A 23621-nucleotide genomic window follows, 5' to 3' on the forward strand; every position below is an offset into this window, starting at 1 on the left:
CACAAAAACAGCAGTTCCCTGCCCGACTCCTTCCCATTTCTGAGTCCCATTCACAAAAGGCAACCACTCTTAACTCTTTTTAAAAGTCTTCTTGCCCCCGTGTTTTTATTATCCTTGTTCTGATACGTCCTACCATTTTTCCATTTCCATCATTTTCTTTCAACTTTATACCCTAGAAGTTGGAGATTGAGTTCTTTTACACCACTCCGCTCACACCCACCACGTTCTTCCAAAATAGTTCTATCACAAGTTTTAGTTAAATCCAAGTTTGCCATAGTATGACTATGTAAATATCGTTCACAGCTGAGGAACACAGTATGCTATGATTCTTTCTTGTACAACATTTACAAAAATTTTCCCAGAGGTTAATAATTGCCTCATTTGGGGATTAATAAATGCATTATCACTCATCCCAAAATTTCCAACAAAACCATTAAACTTCTCTCAATTGATTCAAACATCAGATGATATACCCGTTTCTTGTGATTTTTCCCTCAGAGACATGCCATGTGAAGCCCTCCATTCTCTTCCCCCATCATGACCTGGTTGCCCTTCTAAGCCTGCTGCTCTACCGTCATCCTTCAACTTTCCCATTTTATAGATAAAGAGGCTTTGCAAGTTCCTTCAAGATCCTGCTCAAATAGCACTTGGTTGGTAAAGCCATCCCAGTTCTATAAGCATAGTTGTTCCTCCCTTGGTGCTCTATCGACCCTGTTCAGACTTCTATTATAGGATTTAGCACATTTAAGTTGTCTGTGTTTGTCCCTCTAGCTGAACTGTGAGCTCCTTTATCTCTGTATCTCTATCATCTAGGACAGTCCCTGGCACACAGTAGATATTCAATAACTATTTGAGGAAGGAAGGAAGAAAGAAGGGAAGTGGGAGGGAGAGAGGAAGGCAGTGCTGGATATCATTGGAAAAAAGACTAGACAAGAAGCAATGCTCAAGTCCAAATCCTACATATCTCCACATCTGTAGTATGATTGTACCTCTGAGAAGGCAAAAAGAGATTGAGGGAATTCTAAAGAAAGATAACAGAAATGATACGGGGAAAATAGTTGAAAGTGATATGAGAATGAAGGAGCAAAATTCAGGAGAAATAAAAGAAAGAAATTTCAGCTGCATAGGAAGAGCAATAACCCACTGGAACTTGCCATGCCTGGATATGGCATATATTAAAACCACAAGTTCAAAGTAAGTTTGAAAAGAAACAAGACCCTGAGTGTTATTAAGTGATCCTTGAGATGTTTGGTGAGATATTCCTTGTGAGAGGTTGCCCCGGGTCAGCTCAATTGGACAATTCCAGGAGTCTTAAATCTTATGCTCAGAGAGTGATAAGCACCTTTGAATAGGAAAATTGAGGTTTAGAGGCATCCTGGCTCTGCCAGTTACTAACTGGATGCCCTTGGGCAAGTCATTTACTTCCCTGAGCTTCAGTGTTATTTTCAGCAAAATGAGGCCAACAATAGTCCACCTCCCTAGATAGGGGTGGTTGGGAGGAAAGAGTGAGATAATACTCAGCATAATTCATGCTCCACAAATAGTAGCTACTGTGATTGTGGGTACAAGTGTTATTATTATAATACTATTATTATTAGTGGCAGATCTTTGCAAGGTATATGTTTGTCAGAGCTACAGTGTCACCTGGACTTACCAACAGCATCACAAAGAGAAATTCAGCCTGCTGCTATCAGAAAGGCTGCTGTTTTATTATTGAATAGTAATACCTACCTTCTAGCAATTTTGTGAAGCTTAAACAAATTGCTTTCTGTAAAGGATTTAGGGCAACATATGGCATATATTATTATGTGGGCATTAGATATTAAGATGGTCATTCATCATATCAGCCTGTATATAAAGCACACAAATCTCCAGAGAAGCAGGAAGCACTAACCAGGGATCCTAACTAATTTATTTGGCTGACAGGCCCAGACTACTAGATTTGAAGAGAAACTGTTAAAGTTGTATGGTAAACTCACGTGAAGAAGTGAGATCGATTTCGCAGGAACTATTGCCAAGTCTGTTGATAGCAGTACACTGATAATAACCTTGTTCAAAATTTGTCAGATTTCCAATGACCAAAATCCCGGTGGTTGGGTCTGTTGAAACCAGAAAATAGGCTTTTGAGATCTCTTCTGTGCGTACCGATAACATCAGTGTAACAGATCATTCAATGTCCACCCACTCCCCCATATTGGCCTCTCTTTCTTGAGGTGTTCAGGATTCAACCAGGCCCCTCAGGACTGTTCCAGTGCTAACTCACCTGGGACCATGCCTATTCCCTACATACTCACCATCTCTGAGCTGGCTTTTAGAATTTGGGGAGTAGACCAGAACACAGTCATCATATTGGAAGACAGGCATTCTTTTTACATTGCCCGCCCCCCACCCGCCACCAGCGAGAAAACAAGAAGATTGAACTGTAAGGTCAAGCAGCCAACCACACACTCCCGCTGTCATCCAACCACAGACACCAGGCCTTTCCAGGGTTGACTGCAGGTTACACTTACTGAAGTTTTCTTTCACTGGCACGATGTCTCTTCCCTCAAGTTTATACCAGTAGTACACAGGGGAAGGTGTTCCAAGCGCAGAGAGACAGGAAAGGGAAACAGTGTGGCCAGTTTCTGGTCTTCCTTGAATGCTACAAAGGGGCTTAGAAGGTTTCACTGTAAGGGAATGACAAAGAATAAAAATTCTTTAGGATGAATGGCAGTCTGTGACAATTGCAGTCACTTCATCACTTTCATTTTGAAGAATATGTGTGTTTATTTATTTTTTTAAAAAACTCTTGGCTGGGCACAGTGGCTTATGCCTGTAATCCTAGCAATTTGGAAGGCCAAGGCAGGCGGATCACCTGAGGTCAGGAGTTCGAGACCAGCCTGGCCAATGTGGTGAAACATCGTCTGTACTAAAAATACAAAAATTAGCCGGGCATGCTGGTGGGCGCCTGTAATCCCAGCTACTTGGGAGGCTGAGGCAGTAGAATCACTTGAACCTGGAAGGCGGAGGTTGCAGTAAGCAAAGATGACGCCACTGCACTCCAGACTGGGTGACAAAGTGAGACTGGGTCTCCACCAAAAAAATGAAAATGAAAATAAAAATAAAAATAAATAAATAAATAAATCTATTAAAATGTATTTTGGCAGTTTTCTGCTTGCACCACCAGGTGGGAGTAGAGCACTTCAGGTGCAGGGCCCTTCTAGTCAAGAGGCCATTAAGATTCAAATAGTGACTCCTCTGTCTGCCTCCTCCCCAGATTTATAACCATGAATTTCCGCATTGTGTCTTAAAATATGCCTTTATTAAAACAGCCAAATATAAGCAAATACTAAATGACTAGCAACATAGTTTATGCTTTAAAAGCACAGTTTTAAAGGAAAATAGAACCCTTAAATACTCTGAGATAGCCTATTATTCTTTTTAAAACATTTTAATGCTGTATTTCTCTTTTCTCTTATGATTATTATTTTTTATTTTTTATTTTTTGCATTTATACATCTGTGGGTGACACAAAATAGTTGAAAGGTTTGAATTTGCCTGTGTGCATCATCAGTAGGGGAAGCCCATTTTGGGGGTGCATGCTACCCAGCACTGAAATATTTATTCATCCCTCACTCAGCAAGCACCCATGCCTTCTGTGGGCCCGGCACGGGACTAGAGGCACCAGGAATTCAAAAATAACTTTGACACAGTTCTAAAGTGGGGTGGGAGAGAGATGAGAGATGACTTTAGAGAGGGGAAGAGGCCTCCAAGACCACAGCAGGAGGAGCAGGTTTTAGGGAAAGGGGTGACAAGGAGGAAGGGGTACTAATGAGGTCAGTTTGGAACATAGAGTTGTAGCTGCTTATGAAAATACGTCAAGGGAGAAGTCCTGTGGGAAGCTGGGAATCTGAATCTCCTCATTCATCTTACTTTGCACGGTTTATTCTATCTTATATATCTTATACATTTATCATATATCTATCGTATCTACATATCTATCTTATATCTCTTATCTATCTTAGATATTTATTTTATATCTATACATCTATCTTATACGCCTTATATATTTATCTTATATACAAATAATGATATACATTTCTATACTTTCTAGCTCACCTTGCTTATCTTCATTTTTCGCTAGAACCCTTCAAAGCTTAGGTTCTCTAATTTAGGTGAGTTAGACATGAAATGTGCCATACTGCTCAGTCCTACAGCTCTTACCTGAGACACAGTGGTTAAGGGCACAGCTCTGGATCTGCACAGAATACTGGCTCTGTAACTCTACCCTGGATCTGTGTAGGTAAGTTACCTAACTTAGCCAAACCTCAGTTGCCTCATCTGTAAAACGTGACTAGGAGATTATCTAACCTCTGACTGATCCAAAGATTAAATACAATAATATATATAGGGCCTAGCACCTGGCATTTCTGTTGGCCACAGCAGGACTAATTCCTGCTACTAAAGTTGTTCTCCCATTGACTTCTGCTCAGCTCAGTCATCCCAGACTCTCACTATCTGTACACAGGTGCGAGAAGACAGATGCATATAGCTGTAATTCTGAAACATTTCACTAGCCCTATCTTTTAAGCAGGTGTCTTTTGATTAAAAGAAGTATTCTTCTACTTAGTTCTTTATTCTCTCTTTCTTACCAATTACTTTCTCAGGTAGGAACAACTTGTTGGATTTGCCTATTCTAAACTAAGCTATTTTAACCAGAAGTCCATTGCAGCTATCACTAGATTCAGATACTGCTGTTTTAAAAAGATGGCTATTTTATAGCCTTTACGGCAGAATAGAAAATTTGAATAGAAAATTAAATGGGGGTGTTTCATCACAAAGTTGGACACCAGGACTTGAACTAAATTATGGCAAAAACCTGGAATGACTTGCACTCATTTATTGAGCCCAGAATCAAACCCAGATAGGCATTTTATTTTGCTTAGAATATTTTTCTCCTTTTATTTTTTATTAACAAAACATTTAGTGAATCACTTTGAACCAAGTCCCAAACCTATATATTTTCTAAAATTACTGACTCAGGATTGAACTGACATTTCATCCAGTTAAAGTCCCCAGTGGAACTTGGGTCTTTAACTGGCAAAGCCATTGATCTCCCATTTAGCTTTATTGCTTTCAATAGAATTGAGGTGGGAGGAAAAGGCTCAGCTCACGATAAAAAAAAAAAAAAAAAAAAAAAAAAAGTGCTTCAGTAGGTTCTTAAACCTTCCTTAAATCAATCATTTTCTTTTTATGTGCCAAATTGCAGAAGGTAGATGATGCTCATTCCAAATGCACACAAAATAATTATTCAAACCTGATCTGGGTATTTTTCAGAGATTAATTTTCCAAGGTTGTCATACCTAATGGAAAGCTCTCAAATGAATGGCTGTCCAAACCACCTGGTCCTTTGCCCATTGCTGTTTCCTTCACCTAAATTGTGCCTTGCCATCTCAGCCCCTCTTCTTCGTCACACACTCTTGCACACCCTTCAACATTCAGCACAAAAGTCACTTTCCTCAATAAGCCTTCTCCAATTCCTGATACAGCTTTTTGCCCTTTCCCATGTCCTCATAGCTCTCGTCTCATACCTCCACTGACAGCTTTTATGTTATGCACCTGTCTCCTTTACTAGACTGAATTTTGGAGGGCTAAGACCCTATCTTTTACATCTCCCCATGTCCATTGCTTAGTACAGTGACTGGCACGTGTACTCAGGGTTTGTTAAATGAACTCATGAACAAGTAAATGCATGGGATTGATGCTCACTGCTGGCTAAGAAAACATCTGAAAGATACATTGCTATGAGAGTCATCTTTAAGGAAATATCAACACCTCTCCCCACAATTAGCCTCTCTCTCTTTCCCACCTGTCCCCACCTTGCCTCACCTTTCAGTCAGGGCAAGCAAAATAGGCAGTCGTATACAACGAGATTTGAGAACTGCAAATAGTCACTGCAATTTTTAGAGAAAATTAGCAGCCTCAAATTTTCCAAAAAGGCCAAATTTGGAGGAGGCCTTTGTTCTTTGCCCAGTTAATAAAAACAATATTATTTAGAGTTTCCAAACAAACAAGGAAATCCACAGACCCTTCTGCCTTTTACCTTGTCTGGATCCTGGCTGCTTAAGGAAAAGTCATGACACAGAGCTACCTGACCCAAAGACTCATGGGAAAAAACACCTCTGAGAGGAGGTGACCCTCAACTTCTTATGGAAATTGATTTGAGATCCTCTGAGCTTTAAATTTAAGGATATTAACCTTCTTGTCTAACTTTATCTCAGGTCTATTTCCAAGCTCTGAGATGAAGGGGCTTGGCTTCTTTAGATTGTTTCTGGTCAGAACATCCCAGAACCAGGAAGCAATAGAAAATCATTAGCAGATTAATCCCTCCAGTTTTTTTTTTTTTTTTTTTTTTTTTTTGAGGCAGAGTCTTGCTCTGTCGCCCAGGCTGGAGTGCAGTGGCACTATCTCGGCTCACTGCAAGCTCCGCCTCCTGGGTTCACGCCATTCTCCTGCCTCAGCCTCCCGAGTAGCAGGGACTACAGGCGCCTGCCACCACGCCCGGCTAATTTTTTTGTATTTTTAGTAGAGATGGGGTTTCACCATGTTAGCCAGGATGGTCTCGATCTCCTGACCTCGTGATCCACCCATCTCGGCCTCCCAAAGTGCTGGGATTACAGGCTTGAGCCACCGCGCCCGGCCAGTTTTTTAACAATTAAAAACTCTTTGATCTCCAGTATTTCATTTTATAGGTAAAATAACAAAACTGTTCATAACAAATCTATAAAGAAGACAGGGCAGAAATTATAACCCCATCTCACAATGGTCAGAGAAAGGTGGACTGACTTGTATTAGGTCACTGAGGACAGAGTAAGATCTAAAACTCAGGTCTTCTGAGTGCCAGTTTGATGCTTTGGCATTTATAGCACACCACTTAGTTCCCATGTATATAACTAGTTGATATGGTTTGGATCTGTGTCCTCACCCAAATCTCACGTCAAATTGTAATCCCTAATGTTGGAGGTAGGGCTTGGTGGGAGGTGATTGGATCATGGGGGCGGATTTCCCCCTCGGTGCTGATCTTGTGATAGTGAGTGCGTGCTCATAAGACCTGGTTGTTTAAAAGTATGTGGCATCTTCCCTCCCCTTCCTCCTGCTCCAGCCATGTGAGACGTCTTGCTTCCCCTTTGCCTTCTGCCATGATTGTAAGTTTTTTGAGGCTTCCCCAGAAGCTGCTATGCTTCCTGTACAGCTTGCAGAACCATGAGCCAACTACACCTCTTTTCTTCATAAATTACCCAGTCTCAGGTATTTCTTTACAGCAATGCAAGAATAGACTAATACACTAGTCTTCCAAACTGGAACAGAAACTCTCCCAGGAAAGTGCTTGAGTAATACTTCTCTTGTCTGTTCCTGTACCCCAATTCCTGGCACAGAACTCAGTAAGATAAAAACATGATTGATTAAGCTAACCCACTCTTAAAAAAATAGCTCTTAGGTACCTTTCCCTCTTTCCCAGGTGGGTAGATGCAGTGGCAAACCTCACAGTAAATGTCAGCTGGTTCCTTTGTGGCATTACCTGAGTGGCAAGCCAGGACAACTGTAAACAGTTCTCTTAGGTATGCACCTTGTTACCAATTGCTGCTTTTCCAAGCTACTCAATTATTAAGTCACTGATTTGATGTAGTTCCTCCTTTCTTGTGATGTGTGCACACAGCTTGAGAGGAGCAATGACTAGATCAGCTCCATTTGGGGCTACCTAGAAGTGGGAAAATGCTCATCTCAACTGGTCTGTCTGTAAGAGTTGAGGATCGGCAGTCCTTTCATCCCTTGCTTCGATACTTCCCAATCCCAGTCTACTGATGGGAGCTTAGCCCACATTGTCCTCTCAGACAGAGATTGGAAGGACTTCTAGAAATGACCAAAATTGGGAGCTTCCCAAGGGCAAAAACAACACCTCCATCACTGTGACTCAATAAATACTGAACAAATGAGATTCCAAATTCATTTTAAGAGCAGATATGGCTTGCCCAATATCATATAATGAATATTTGTATGTAAATATTTTTACTATCAACACAGATTAATGTGCAGTCCTTTTTCCAAATAGCATTAGCATTTTTAAAAAGGGACTCTCCTGTCTTTATTTAAAAGAATAATTTAATGGTGGGAATTATGTCGCGCTTAAAAGGAATAATAAGTTGACAGTAGTCTCCCCCAGGTAGGTCTGGCCGTAAATGGAGGTTTCCTCTAAAAGAGTTGCTAGTGATCATTTTGTGGGACAGTGAATTGTCTCATCTGTTCTCATTCCTTCCCTCAGAGATAGGGATCACTGGAGGTTGGGTCATCTACTGCTGTCATTTTGGCAGCCCTTTTGCACAATTGTTTCTGCATGTTTTATGAGTGATTTCTCAGTGTTACTGTATTGGTTGGGCTAGTGGCTTGTCTCTATTTCCCTGATAATGAAAATATTAGGTAGTATATTTACCTACAGAGACTTAATTGGCATCATAACTCACTGTCCTGGCTCATTCAGTGTCCTAACTTGTTCCAAGAAAAGAAAAGGCAGAAAAAAGTGCTCATACCTAACACACTGACGTTGAGGACGCCTTGGTTTTGGCCGAGAAAGTCTGGGGGGTTGTTAACATCACAGATGTAAATTCCACTGTCCGCTGGCTGCATATGCGAGATAGTGATAGATGCATTACCTGGATCGTTGGACCCTGTAATTCGATCTTTAAATTGTCCGATGGCTACAGCTTGTCCACCTTGATAAAAGTAAATCTAGACAGAAAAATAACAGAAATGAGAAGTGGGGAGTGTCCAGGACTAGGATAAGCTACCTGAAAGTTTCTTCTAAACACATTACCTTTGATAAAGAAACAGCATCTTCCCCCTACCAGGAACAGGTCCCTGTGGCCAAGGTTTCTCAACTCAGTGGGGCACTTTAGTTTGCTCACAGCTGCGCATTTGGCCCTCAGAGCAGCTCTGTGATGTCATCAGGGATTAGTATGCCTGTCTTACAGAGGAGGAGGCAGCTGGAGCTGACAGGATTCAACACCTAAGCTTGGGCTATGAGATCGAGATGCTCACTTAATGAATCCACCTGAGAGAAACTCATTATGTAGAACATAAATGTCTGATGGGAAACCAAAACTATCATTTTTTTAACCATTTTGTAAACTTCTTAAAATTTGAATTTACCTTACCCAGTGAGACTATCTGGTTTCCTTAAATGTTCAAATGTTCATGCTCCTTTTAGACACATCTACTCTTTCGGATAGACAAATTTGGGTTTGTTTTGTTTATTAGAAGCAAAGCAGAAAAGCATCTTAGAAATCATCTGCTCCCATCCCTTTATAGTGGTGTTGTGAAGATGAAACTAAGAAATCTAGTAAAGGACCTTGGAAGTGCTCAGCCAGTGATAGCTACCATCTTTCTCTCCATGTGGCAGAAGGCAGAACTGGAATTCTGTCATTTAAACAAATAAGGCATCTCAGACCCAGAGAGACTAAATGACCCATCTAAAGCCACAAGGGCTCATTTATTATTATTATAACTTATTAAACTTAAGATCTGGATTCTAGTTACATCTCTATTAAAGAGCATAGATACTTAGATCATAATGGCAACTGTGGGAGCAGCATGATGTGGTGGAAAGGGTCCTGGTCTAGGGGTCAGGTGACCTGAGTTAGTCACAGCTCTGCCTCTCACTGTGACATAGTTAGGGGAGGTGGCCTCTAGTCATGCCTCCATGGCAACCTGCTTTTAGATAAGAAACAAAGTTATTTAATCTCTCCAACCTCTACTTCCCACATCTGAATGAGAAAAGAGAGTAATGTTTTATGTATGATATGTATTTACCAAGTATAGGCAGTTAAGTTGATTTTAGTTAGTATATAAATGAAAACTTACAAATTTGAATGTGTATTAGAAAGATAAATATCTAGCACATTAAATCTAAGACTTCCTGAATATTGTTGCATAGGGTAGATTAAGGTAGATTTTTAAAAGATTTTAAGAAAACAAGTCAATACGGAGAATAACATTAAATAATAAATAGTGCTGGTGATACATAAATATGACAAAAATCATGTAGATGGTACATGAATGACTGAAGCTTGGTAATCACCGGATTAGGTAATTCCTGAGGTCCCTTCATAATACACACCTTCTATGTACATATTTTGTTAGTTTCATGTAAATGTATGTTATTCAAGTGATTGTTATTGTTCAATAAATTGTATTGTCTTAGTCTGGTGAGACTAATATTTTCATAAAATCTACTGGAAGGCCTTACAATTCATTTAATTCACTTCCCTCACTTTACAGAAGAAACCAAAGCCCAGAAAGGTTAAAAAATAAAAGACACAAAATTGACAATTGAGACAGGTCTGGGATCCAATTTTCCTAATTCCTTGTACTGTGGGCTTTACCTTAACAGGCCAATAAAAGAGGGAAAGCAATTAGAAAACTAAAAGATATTGTCTAGATGAATTCAAATGTATTCTCCTTTAAGCAGAAACTCAATATATTTCGAAACTAAGGCAGAAAGCTGGATTTTGAGGGAAAAAATCCCAGGAAAAGAGTACATTTAAAGAGAAAACTATTTGTTTCTCTCCCATTTTTTCTAACATCAACACGCTTTCTTGCCTGCATTATAAATGCAGCCATTTATAATTCATTCATTCACATGTACTGAAATCACAAACTCTTGCCCCAGAATGGTCTTGTTTGACTTCCAAACGAGAAAGCCAGGATTAACTCAAGGTATTCAAGTGGGACAGGAGGAGGTTCAACACATCAGAGGATTACTTTCATTTGAGTTGACACCCATGCTATCAGGCTTTCACTTTCACTAGCCAGCATGGGGCTTATTTACTTTCTAATTGGCAATTTGAGGTCTTGTTGTTTCTTACCTGGAGTTCAGCCTGCTGTCCATCAAGAGTGCCCTTTACAGCCTCAACATCTGGCCACTTCCCCTCCTCCTAAGGAGACTGTGGACAGTGTAAAACATCAGCCCTGTTTTATAGTGATGCTTGATGACATCACAATGAGATAGAACATCAGTCCTGCCTGAGGCCCACAGCAAGTCCCAGAGGATTCAGGTGAAAAGGACCTTATTTCTGTAGAGATCACGAGGCCAAAATAGTGTGTTTTAGGCCAGAATTAGGATATGAAAAGAAGTAAAAGTGTTCACTGTATCCATGTGTCCATGCCCACTGTAAAAGTCCCACAGTTGGGCATGAGTCAAGGTGAAATGAGTATGAAAGCAATGAGGCCCTGAGACCTTACCTATGAAAAAGACCTTTACTACCTTTTATATGCTAGCTCCTCATGCTGTAGTCTAATACATTTCGCCCTCTCACAGTTGACACTAAAAGGTATTAGAGACAGAAATAAGGGTAGTGAGGGCTAACAGTGGAGACCTAAAAGAGCCAAGGCTTTGGCTTCACAGTTCTGTGTGAGAAGTAAAGTACCTGAGGGTAGACAGCAGCAGCCAGACACATACATGGAGGGGCTTTCTGTTAGGGGGAAGTCCACACAGTCACACTGTCCTTGTAAAGAAAAAAAGAAAGAAGTGTTTTCCTGAAACTGCTTATCTAATCATATAGGAAGGACTACAACTTGATTCCATTTTCCATAAAAGAATAACTCTTTTAAAAATCAAAGCTGAACAGTGGCCAAAGCCCGGCCCATGATCCTGTGTGGCTTGTATACTTTTCAAAGAAAGAATATTATCAATTTGGACATCAAAGCAATGGAGGTCCAGAAAAGGCCCCGGATCTTCAACGGGCCACATCTTTAGGTGGGAGTGAGGAGGAGATGATTTTTTAAGGAAATCCATCCCAGTGTTCCCTTAAAGGGTGCTTGTTAATTTTTTACCCACTTGCACTTTGTGCTTGGGTTCATGGTAGACTGCCCTGCTTTCTCCCAAGGTCCTCTCTGCCTGCCCCCTGGGTGATGCTAGAGGTTGATGGGTGGAGTCATAATTGCACAGTAATTATAAGACCCTTGTGAGATAGTTTGATTTGTGGTTTCTAAGGTTAAGGGGCCTTCAGGAGCCTGATGGATATTGGAAATATGGGAAATGGCTGGGAGGGGCTGGTAAGTAGTGGTAAGATCATAACAGATATGGGGACTGCAAGGAACTGAAAAGTCAACGTAAACAAGGCATTCAAACTGTTGAAACAAACAAACAAAGTACTGGGCAGGCTGACTGAAATACATCCACTGGCCAAATCTGACCCAGAGGCCTGCGGTTAGTGAACTCGAATTCATCCTTTTCTAATACAAAAAAGGACACCGAGGCCTCAATAGAGGGAGCAATTTTCCCAAGGTCACACAATTTACAGTCAGACCTGGAATTCAGACCGCCTGATTCCCACTGAATATATTAAGACGGCACTCATAGTCCTTCTTAAGGTGAGAAAGATGATTCCTGGGCAACCTTCCCTCTTTGGGGCCCTTCCATTCCCCACTCCAGCCCAACCTTTCTCCTGCCAATTGCTGCTATTTATTGGCATGGTGCTTCCCATGCTGAGTATGTTCACCACATGATGCCCTCAACATTTGCCAGCTGCAATTGTAGGCCCCTCAATTCTTTGCAGAGCAACCTTTCCCTTCCTACTGTGTGTCACACAAGGCCGTGCAGCTGGGAACCAGATTTGTCCTAAAAGACTTTTTCCTCAGCTTAGTGACACTGCTCTCTAACTAGAAGCATGGAGCATAAACGAGAAGGGTTGAAAGAATTCAGTTTGCTTTCTGTTTGAATCTGAGTTGGAGTTAGCTTCCAGAGCTGCTTTTGCAGATTCCTTCTGGGAATGTGGAGGACATGGACGTCCACAGCAAACCACACATTCTTTCCTTTCCAGCTTCTTGCTTTCTTGTACTGCTGATAGAGGGGCTAGCCATGGGGTAGGGAAGGGGTGTGCAGGTATAAGGTGGCAATGGTCACAAGCTCAGAATTTTATTCGGACTGTATTGGGGGCAGGGATGGCATGTGGAAGAAATAGGATACCAAAGAAAGACTCTCTTGTTTCCGAACCAACTCTCTTACCAACCTGCCATTTGCCTGGGTATCTACCATTTGAGTTGCTCCTTTTGGAAGAAGGCATGGAAGGTCCCTGATTCAATGCATTCTTTAGAAGAGAACAAAATAAGCTATCACTAGTCCCTAACACCTTACCATGAGATTAATTTATCAGATTTAGCAAAAAGTGAATGGGACATAATACATAAATTTGATGGTAGGGCAAGGAAGAACTTGCAGTATTTCTCAGTAGGGGTGACACTGGCATTTTGGGCAGACAATTCTTTGTTGTGTGGCTCTGTCGTATGTATTTCAGGTTGTAAAATCTGAGAAGCCAGAGAACATAAGAACACTAGGTCCTGGGAAAGAAGTTATCCAAGTTGTTTATGAGACTGGCAAGGGTATTTTTCACTGTGAACATTCTTGAAGAATAAGTATTGTCTGAGAGATTCATGCTAAGTAGAGTCAATGCATGCTCTGTTCATGGACAGGTAAGGTCTCTGTCTGCAGTGTTAGCATTAACAGGCTGGATGGAAGATGAGGCCATCTGCATGACCAGAAAGGCAACAGACCACCCCAAATTTCCATGTTAGCCTGCCCATACCTGGCCTAGAGTTTTCAGCTGAGATTCCCTGCTGAGGGATTGACTATCTAAAGCTGTTCTTATTTTCTGAGAGGAATGTTTCTCTGAGAGAAGGACCATGTTAATGAATATCCTGGCCTTCTTAGTGGGAAGACCTGTGGGATACTTCAGTCTCTATTTGCCACAGGGGATAGTCAGTAAGAAATAACATCAGCCCCTGGGTATTGAGGAATACCAGGCCTCAGAGTCAATTGCTAATCTAACACAATGATTTCAGGAGAGGGAAGATGGGACTACGGAAAGAGCTGGCCACTGCCCTGATCAGGGCAGTAATAGGGTCCTGAGCCTTTAGGAAGAGGCAGAAGAACTCCAGACATGGATGCGAGAAGGTAAACTCAAGACTGTCCCAGTTTTGTCAGGGGTTTGTGCTGATCTTGATTGTTACCAAAGTCAGACCCTCCCAACCCTTTCCTAAAGCTGGTGTCAGTGCCCTGGAGTCTCCAAACAATGAAGAAGTCCAGTAGTACACCAATAAGTGTTCTTACCTGAGAGGTCCAGCTACATCTTCCCCGAGCGTCTCTTGCATGCGTCATTTTTAGACACTGACTGACTGCCTTTTCCTCCATACCCTCAGTACTGAGGCACGAGCTGTGCTGTGTTTGAGCAGAAATGGGTGGATCTGAGAGCTGAATGCTATACAGTATACTGCCACATCAACCCAGGAGTTGAACTGAATCTCTCAGTGTGACCACTGATGTCTGGCAACATCTTAGTCCCATAAATCACAGAATTGTCTAATAGTGCAGCAGTCTTTTTATCCTCCCATAAATGTTCCACCAGCAATCCCTAGATTAACATACAACATGCTCCACAGAATTGTGAATGTTTTCAAAGAGGAAACAGTCTTGAAATGGAGACCAATTCCCATTTTGAAAAATACCACCTCAACACAGGATGTCTGCAACCTCTTGGTTGAACAGGCTGTCAGTTCAGGGATAAGAAGCAGGCAGAGAAAGGGCCTGGGCCCTCCCTTTAGCCACAGTGACCTGGTGAACAGTAGAACTCGAAGCTGATCTTGGGCTAGGATGGCCTTGAAGAGCTCTTTCCCTGTTCAAGTGTATCTTCTTGAGCTAGGCTCCCTAGTGCCCATGACTCAGTCCCTCCAGATCACCAGGGGTATGGAGGGAACAGGGATTTTGCAAAATCGCCGTTTTGTAAGTAATGATGCCAATTTTAAAAGCTCGCATTCACTGAATGCTTACTGGGTAGAAGGCTTCGTAGTGCTTCACAAGCATCATCTCATTTAATCTTCGTATTAAACCTATGAGATAGGTAAGTAGCCCCATTTTAAAGACTGGGAACTGAACAACTGAAAGGTCAAACGACGTGTCTACCAGTCGTTTGATCACCCATTCAATAAATAAATGGCGGAGCAAGAACAACTGACATTCATCAGGAGGTTTCCACTAGGACTTCAAAACTACTCATCTGGTAAAGCAGTGAGAAGCCCATGCCAGCAGGATGTGGGGAGACAGGGGAAGGACTCCAGTTCTCTAGAAGTGGAGAGCTAAATATGGTTGTAATGGGGATCTGGCTAGCGTAAGCTAAAGCAAGACAGGAAAATAGAAGGAAGATAAAATTTGCCTTTTGGGGATGGTTTTTATTGCTCCCAAGCTGTGGGAGCAATAAAAACACAAAAGCTTGTCTTCTATGCGGCTAAGGCCCAGGCGTACCACAGGTATCATGCAGCTTTAAGATCAGAGAGCAGGTTTTGCCTGATCCAGCAGCTCAGTGCAGATGCCCTCCTTTAATGTGGACATTGCAAAAGAGTATATATCTTAAATTACTTGCCCCACCTGTAACTGACATTTTGGAGAATGAAGCAAATGGCAAGTAAATAAGCTACTCAATAAATATTTATTTGTGAACAGATTTTTTTTAAGTGCTTCTAAGAGATGTTCTGGGCTCAGGCCACACTCAATTCAATCACCATATCTTCTTCCCTTGCATTTCCTGGTATAGAAAAAGCTCATTGCTGGTCACAAGATCCTTCGGCTCTGCAGCTCCCTCCCAGTTCCTCACTAGACACACAGTTCAACCAAGAAGTGGCCTTGTACATCCCAATGTCAGAGGAGACATAAATAAAAATTTGTGGTTTTTGAACTGAGACTGGCCTTGCCCAGCCTTTAGGCAGTTGAGAACATCTTGATTTGAGTATCAAGCAGAAAATATTTAAAAATACATTGGCAAGGTCTCTCTAAATCCAGCCCCACCTGGCAAAATGAGAAAGATTTCAAGCCTACAGATAAAGAGTGTGTTGAAAAGACTATTCCGGAAATCGAACTTTAAAAAGGAAGAAAGGTCATGTGATTATTGTCATCTACAATCTAACAGAGCATCCTGCAAAAGAAGGCAATAATTTCTTAGTTGACTCCTACATACAAGGCCTTGGGTCTGGACATTTTGGGTGATGCAAACTAGTAGCAGCACTGTTGGTGGTGGTGCTGCTGTGGATGATGATAATCATAATAGCATTTACAATGGATAAAACTTATAGGGCTTTATATTTTTCACATGCATTATGCCAGTTGATTTCCCATGGGTATTGCTGATCTACCATATTTTAAAGAGAGGTACAGAGTGATTCAGATACTTGTCCAAGGTAACCAGTATTGAGCAACATTGTTTAACTTGGACTAGAAAGTGGCATTGATGGAATCTCCCCCTGTACGGCGTTTCCTGCTAAACAAATGCTCAGGATTTGTAAACAGAGGACTCAGCACCTCCGAACGACTAGTGATGGCTGAAGTGACACTGGCCAACATGTGGCTCCTCTAAACTAATGCCTTCCTTCTTCTCCACCCCTGTCCCTAAGCCTCCCCCAGCCTCCTCAACTTGCTTTCCCTCTATCTTTCTACTAATCAAAACCTTTCCTTTCCTTCAAGGCCCAATTCAGCTGCATCCAACTACTCCAAACCACACTGACTTGTCTCTTCTCTAAACTCTGCTTTTGGGTCATGCTTTTGAGAACCTGAAGAAAGCTACAGACCTTTTCCATCAAGAGATATGTGTAGGCATGCATGGCATATGTGCTCACATAAACATGTGCATGAGCACACAGGCACACACACACACACACCTTTGAGTATACAATTTGAATCCTTGGGCTAAAGAAGGAATTTCCCTCAAGGCCTGATGAAGGAAACCTGGGAGTAGGCAGCTTGCATGTGAAATCATTCTCCTCCCCTGACTTTCAACCCACCCTTTTCTGGCAACCTCTTCCCCCAGACCCTATGCCTACCCACTCCATCCCCTGTCCTCTATCCTTACGCTGTTCTTGATGAACTACACAGGGTTCATCACTACTATGGCCCTTCTTCACCCATCTGGGGAGTCTCGTTCTGTCAGGCCTCAGTCTAGCACAGTGAGCTAGTTCACTTGACAGTCAGATCCTAGATATTAAATTTGGCAGAGATCTGTAGATCAATCAGGACTTGGATTTGAACTAATTTCTTCTGGAAATAATAGGGAGATAAAGGTGGAGGGGGAGCCCTTTCAGAATTACTGTTCATTTCACCTATGAGAAGAACCATTTCTGTCTTTAAAATACATGATCCACTTGATGTGGACCTACACAGACCTGAGATAATGGGTTATAACTAAATATGAAGAGAGGACAAGAGTTAAGTCACTTAGATGATGATCTTCTCTATACAGCTGTCTTCAAACTTTTGTATCTGAGATTCCTGCCACTACTGTCACTGGCATGCCATTCTTTCACATTTCACGTTTTTTCTACCCCAACAGTTTTCAGTCAGAACTACAAAAGGGGAAGAGTTTAGGAAAATGTGTCCTTACAGAAACTGGCTCCATCTCCTTCTTATGGAAGAAAGACCACTGGATGGAAAGCTGGTCTCGGGAGGCCACAGTGGTGGTATAGATGCAGACGAGAGTGACATTAGATCCAACAGTCACGTTCACGAAACTGTCTGGGATGGTCACTTGCACCACACTAACCTGACCTGAAAAGATAATCATAAAAAAATAGTACATACTCACATTCTGATAACACTGTTTCATCACAGAACACTTACAAAGACATCTTATTTGAAGAATCCAAGGTGAGGGGGAGAAGGCAGAATAAATCATACAAGAAAGCTGAGCTTTCTTGGGTCTCACTGGGGTAGGGGGAGGGGAGTTTCTAACAAATTATCATATGAAGATACTCAAATTCTAGATGATGGTGAGGTAATAACACCAAACTGAGAATTTCTTCTGTATTAAGGGCAGCCTTACACAGGTTCTTAAAGTCTTGTCCAGGGACCCAAAACTGTCTGGGAGTATAGAGAACAACTGACTCAGTTTTCCCAGCACCAAGGGAATTCCTTGAATGCGGGACTTATAGTTTTAAAATCGGGTAAATCTCAGGCAAAACACGTCAGTTTCTTTTTTGGGCCCTCAATAATTTTTAATTGAAATTTTTATTTATATATTTGTAGATTCATGTGCAGTTCTAGGAAATAAGACAGATCTCATGTTTACTTTACCCAGTTCCCAGCAATGGTAACATTTTGTAAGATGATGGTATGCTATCACAACCAGGATACTGACATTGATAAAACCTATCAACCTTATTCATATTTCTCCAGTTTTATATGTACTGCTGTGTGTGTGCACATGCACATTTAATTCTATATTTTACCATGTGTAGATTTGTGTATTCACCACCACAGTCAAGATACTGAACAGTTGCATCACCACAAAGACCTCTCATGTTGACATTTTTATAATCACACTCACCTCCATCCTGCACCTCATTCCTGTCCTAACCATGAACCACCACTAATCTTTCATTTCTAAAATTCTGTCATTTCATAAATGTTATATATAAGGAATCATGGTAACCTTTTGGAATTGATGACTGTTTTTACTCAGCATAATTATCTAAAATTTTACCCAAGTTGTTGTGTGTATCACTAGTTTGTGTTTTTTATTGATTTCTAGTACCTGATGGCATATATGTAATACAGTTTGTTTAACCATTCATCCATTTAAGGACATCTGGGCTGTTTCCAGTTTTTGGGTATTGGATAAAATTCCAGTGAACATTCAGGTACAGATTTCGCATGAACATAAATTTTTCTTTCCCTGGCACAAATGCCCAAGAGTGCAATTGCTGGATCATATGTCAGTTGCACATTTAATTTTATTAAAAAAACCCAGCCAGGCTGTTTTCCATAACGACTGTACCTTTATACATACCCCCCCTCCAAAAAAAAAAAAAAAAAAAGGATTCAGTTGTCCTGCATTCTTACCAGCATTTGGTGTTGTCACAGTTTTCTACTTTAGCTATTCTGGCAGGTATGAAGTAATATAATCATCGTGGTGGTTTTAATTTTCATTTCTCAAATAGATAATGATGCTAATTATCTTTTAATGGGATTATTTGCCATTTGTACATCTTCAGCAAAATATTTGTTTATATCCTTTGATCATTTTCTAATTGGATTGTTTAGTTTTTTAATGATTGAGTTTTGAGAATTCTCTATATAATCTAGATGCAAGTCTTTTGGGGATAGTTTTATTTCTTCATTTCCAATTTGTAGGCCTTTTATTTATTTTTGTTGCCTAATTGCAGTGGCTACAACTTCCAGTACTATGTCGAATAAGAGAGATGAGAGTGGACATTCTTGCATTGTTTCCAATCATAGGGCAAAAGTGTTCAGTCTTTCACCATTAGGTATAATGTTGACTGCAGGTTACTTGTAGGTGTTTTTATCAAGTTGAGGCAATTCTCCTCTGGAGGGGGTTAAATTGTGTCCCCCAAACAGATAAGTTCAATTTCTAACCTCCAGTATCTGTGAATGTGACCTTATTTAGCAATAGGGTTTTTGCAGATGTAATTAAGGATCTTGAGATGAGATCATCATTGATTTAGAGCGGACCCTAAATTCAACGACTGTTGTCCTCATAAGAAAATGGAGAGGGAGTCTTAACACAGAGACACACAAAGGGAAAGGCTCAGTGAAGACAGAAGCAGAGATTGGAATGATGCATCTACAAGCCAAAGAATACCGAGAATTGCCAGCAGCCATCTAGGCAAGACTTATGGCACAGATTCTCCTTCAGAGACCTCAGAAGAAACCAACAGTTTGATTTAAAACATTTGGCCTCCAGAACTGTGAGAGAATTCATTTCTCTTGCCTTAAGCCACCCCGTTTGTGGCAATTTGTTACAACAGCTCTGGGAAACAAATACACCCTCTATTCCTAACTTGCTGAGTTTTAATGATGAATGGGTATTGGATTTTGTCAAATGCTTTATTTGCATCAGTTGATATGATCATATTTTTTTTTTCTTTAGCCTGTTGATATGGTGGATTACACTGAATGTTTTTTGAATGTTGAGCCAGCCTTACAAACCTGAAATAAATCCCATTTGGTCATGGTGTATAATTCTTTTCATACATTGTTGGATTCAATTTGCTAGTGTTTTGCTAAGGATTTTTGTGTCAAGGTTCATGAGAGAGATATCGGCCTGTAGTTTTCTATTTTTGTACTATTTTTGTCTGGTTTTGGTATCAGGATAATACTGGCCTCATAAAATGAGCTGGAAGTGTTTCCTCCTCTTCTATGTTTTGGAAGAGAATGTGTAAAACTGATCTTAATTATTCTTTAAGTGTTTGCTAGAATTGTTTGCTGAAGCTATCTAGGCCTGGAGATTTCTTTTGTAGGAGCTTTCAAAATTATGAATTCAATTTCTTTAATGGTTATAGAGCTATTCAGATTATCTATTTCATATTGGGTGAGTTCTAGTAGTTTGCTGTTTCGGAGAAATTGGCCAATTTTTTCTAAGTTGTCAAATAAATGAATGTATAGTTGTTCATAATATTCTCTCATTATATTTTTAATGACTGCAGGATCTATAGTGTTATTCCATATTTCATTTCTGATATTAGTGATTTGGATCTTAACTCTTTTTATTGGTCTTGCTAGAAGTTTGTCAGTTTTATTGATTTTTTTTCAAAAAAAGCAAATTTTTGTGTAATTTATTTTTCCCTATAGTTTTTCTATTTCAAGTTCATTGATTTCAGCTCTTTATTATTCCCTTCCTTCTGCTTGCTTTGGGTTTGTTTGTTTATTTATTTATTTATTTATTTTTGAGACGGAGTATTGCTCTGTTGCCCAGGCTGGAGTGCAGTGGCAGAATCTTGGCTCACTGCAAGTTCCGTCTCCCAGGTTCACGCCATTCTCCTGCCTCAGCCTCCGAAGTAGCTGGGACTACAGGCGCCGCCGCCACGCCTGTAGTCTAATTTTTTGTATTTTTAGTAGAGACGGGGTTTCACCATGTTAGCCAGGATGATCTCCATCTCCTGACCTCGTGATCCGCCCACCTCGGCCTCCCAAAGTGCTGGGATTACAGGCGTGAGCCATCACGCCTGGCCCTATTTTGGTCTTCTTTTCTAGATCCTTGATGTAGAAATTTAGATTACTGACTTAAGACCTTTCTTTATTTCCAATGTAAACATTTAGTGTTATAAATTTCTCTCTCAGAATTGCTTTAGCTACGTGGTACATATTTCAATATGTTGTGTTTCATTTGCATTCAGTTCTATGTATTTTTAAAAAATTCCTTTTGAGATTTCCTCTTTGATTCATGGATTACTTAGAAGAGTGTTGTTTACTTTCCAAGTGTTTAGATACTTTTCTGCTACTGATTTCTAGTTTCATTGAATTGTGGTCAGAGAATATACTCTGCATGATTTCAATTATTTTAAATCTGTTTAGGTTTGTTTTATGGCCAAGCACATGATCTATCTTGGTGAATTTTCTGTAGGTGCCAAAAAAAAGTGTGTTCTGCTGTTGTTGGGTAGAGTGTTCTATACAAATAGATATAATTTAAAACCACTGTGGATAAACCAATATAAAATCATAAAAATATTCAATAAATATTCAATATTAGATAAAAATATTCAATTAGATCAATTAGTTGTCTTTTTCAGATCTTCCCTATACTTACTGATGTTCTGTCTAGTAGATTTATCAGTTTCTGAGAGGGAGTATTGAAGTTCCCAACTATAATTGTGAATTTGTCTCTTTCTTCTTTTAGCTTGATCAGTTTTTGTTCATGAATTTTGAGACTTAGTTGTTTGGTGTGTACCCATTAAGGATTATTATATTCTCCTGCTGAGTTGATCCTTTTATCATTAGGTAATGTCTCTCTTTGTCTCTTTTAACTTTCTTTGCTCTGAAGACTACTTTATCAGATATTAATGAAGCTTCTCCAGATTTTTGAAAAATTAATACTTATGTGGTATGCCTTTTTCTATATTTTTACTTGCAATTTTCCTATGTCATCAAATTTAATGTGAGTTTCTTGTGAGTAGCATATAGAGTAGTTCCCCCTTATTCCAGGGAGATACATTCCAAGATCCCCAGTGGATGCCTGAAACCATGGATAGCACTGAACCCTGTGTATACTATGTTTTTTTTCCTATACACACAAACCTATGATAAAGTTTAATTTATAAATTAGGCACAGTAAGAGATTAACAATGATAACTACTAATAAATAGAACAATTATACCAATGTACTGGAGTAAAAATTATGTGATTGTGTTCACACAGTCACACTCTTTCTCACAAAATATCTTATTGTACTGTACCATAGGTAACTGAAACCTCAGAAAGTAAAACCACAGATAAAAGGGGACAACTGTAATTGTATTAACATTCAATATAATTGTTTAATGTAATTATTGATATATTAATTCTTGTTTGCTATTTTATTATTTGTTTTTTGTTTGGTTCCTTCAGTTATTATTCTTCTGTTTCCCTTTTCTTGCTTTTCTGACAGTTACTTGAGCATTTTTTATGATTCCATCTTGACTTATTTGTAGTGTTTTAAAATATATATCTTTGTAGAATTTTCCTAGTGGTTTCTCTGGGTATTCAACATTCATATGTGAGTCATAACAGTCTACTTATATCAATATTTTACCACTTTGATTGAAGTGTATAAACCTCACTTCCATTTAGGTTCCTTTACCTTCCCCACTTTTAAATATCATTGTCTAGAGTGTAAAATGGTGTTATAATTTTGTTTCAATTATCAAATATGATTTATAGAACTCATGAGTTAAAAGATAGTCTACTTTATGTACTTACATTTCTGCTCTTTCTGTTGTCCTTTCATCCTTCCTGATTGCTCTTTATCATTTACTTTCTGTTTGAAGAAATCCCTTTAGCTATTTTTTAACAGTATATCTGCTAGCAACAAATCTTTTTGTTTTCCTTCAACTGAGAATTTAATTATTTCCCCTTAATTCCTGAAGGGTAGTTTCACCAGATATGGATTCTATTTTCTGTCATCTCTGCTCTTCTATTGAGTCCATCAGCAAGTTTTTCATTTTTGTTATTTTATTTTACCGTTCTATAATTTATATTTTTTTGGGGGGAGGGGACAAACAAGCCAGTTTTATTCAAAAATAAGTCCAAGGGGGGAAAAAAGAAAATTGAGAATGAACCTGTAGATTATAAAGGTCTTTAGAAAAATAGTAGACAATCACAAAGTATGTATTTTTTTAAATTCTTGTTTTTAACTTAATTTTTATGTTTAATTAATAAATAATTGCATGTATTTATGGGGTACAATGTGATATTTTAATATATGTATACACTGTGCAATGATCACATCAAACTAACATATTAATCACCTCACATATTCATCTTTTTTTTGTTTTTTCTTTTGTTTTGTTTTCAGACAGGGTCTCACCCTGTCACCCAGGTTGGAGTGCAGTAGTGTGATCTTGGCTCACTGCAACCTCTGCCTCCCAGGCTGGTGATCTTGCTGCACAATAGGTCTTAAGAACTTATTCCTCTAGTCTAGCTGGAACTTAGTACCCTTTGGTCAACTTCTCCCCATTTCCCACTCCCTCCAAGCCACAGTCCCTGGTAACCATTCTACTCTAATTCTGAGTTCAACTCTTTTAGATCTCGCATATAAGCGAGATTATGTGGTGTTTGT

At 39.8% G+C, this 23621-nt stretch overlaps 1 protein-coding gene across 3 annotated transcripts in view; it reads right to left on the reverse strand.

Moving 5' to 3' along the window:
- Positions 1–23621, reverse strand: part of VSIG1 (V-set and immunoglobulin domain containing 1) — a 61833-nt gene that overhangs the window by 4445 nt on the left and 33767 nt on the right. For 2 of the 3 annotated variants that reach the window (XM_037989009.2, XM_007992517.3), the window contains exons 2-6: positions 17454–17617; positions 14141–14248; positions 8565–8763; positions 2511–2666; positions 1980–2099 (exon numbers count right to left, since the gene is read on the reverse strand). In XM_037989009.2, the coding sequence (XP_037844937.1) occupies positions 1980–2099; positions 2511–2666; positions 8565–8763; positions 14141–14248; positions 17454–17617 (747 nt within the window). The remainder of the gene's footprint in view (positions 1–1979; positions 2100–2510; positions 2667–8564; positions 8764–14140; positions 14249–17453; positions 17618–23621) is intronic. The other variant, XM_007992519.3, reaches the window with a different exon arrangement.

The sequence above is a fragment of the Chlorocebus sabaeus genome, chromosome X (assembly GCF_047675955.1).
Source record: "Chlorocebus sabaeus isolate Y175 chromosome X, mChlSab1.0.hap1, whole genome shotgun sequence".
NCBI classification, from domain to species: Eukaryota; Metazoa; Chordata; class Mammalia; order Primates; family Cercopithecidae; genus Chlorocebus; species Chlorocebus sabaeus.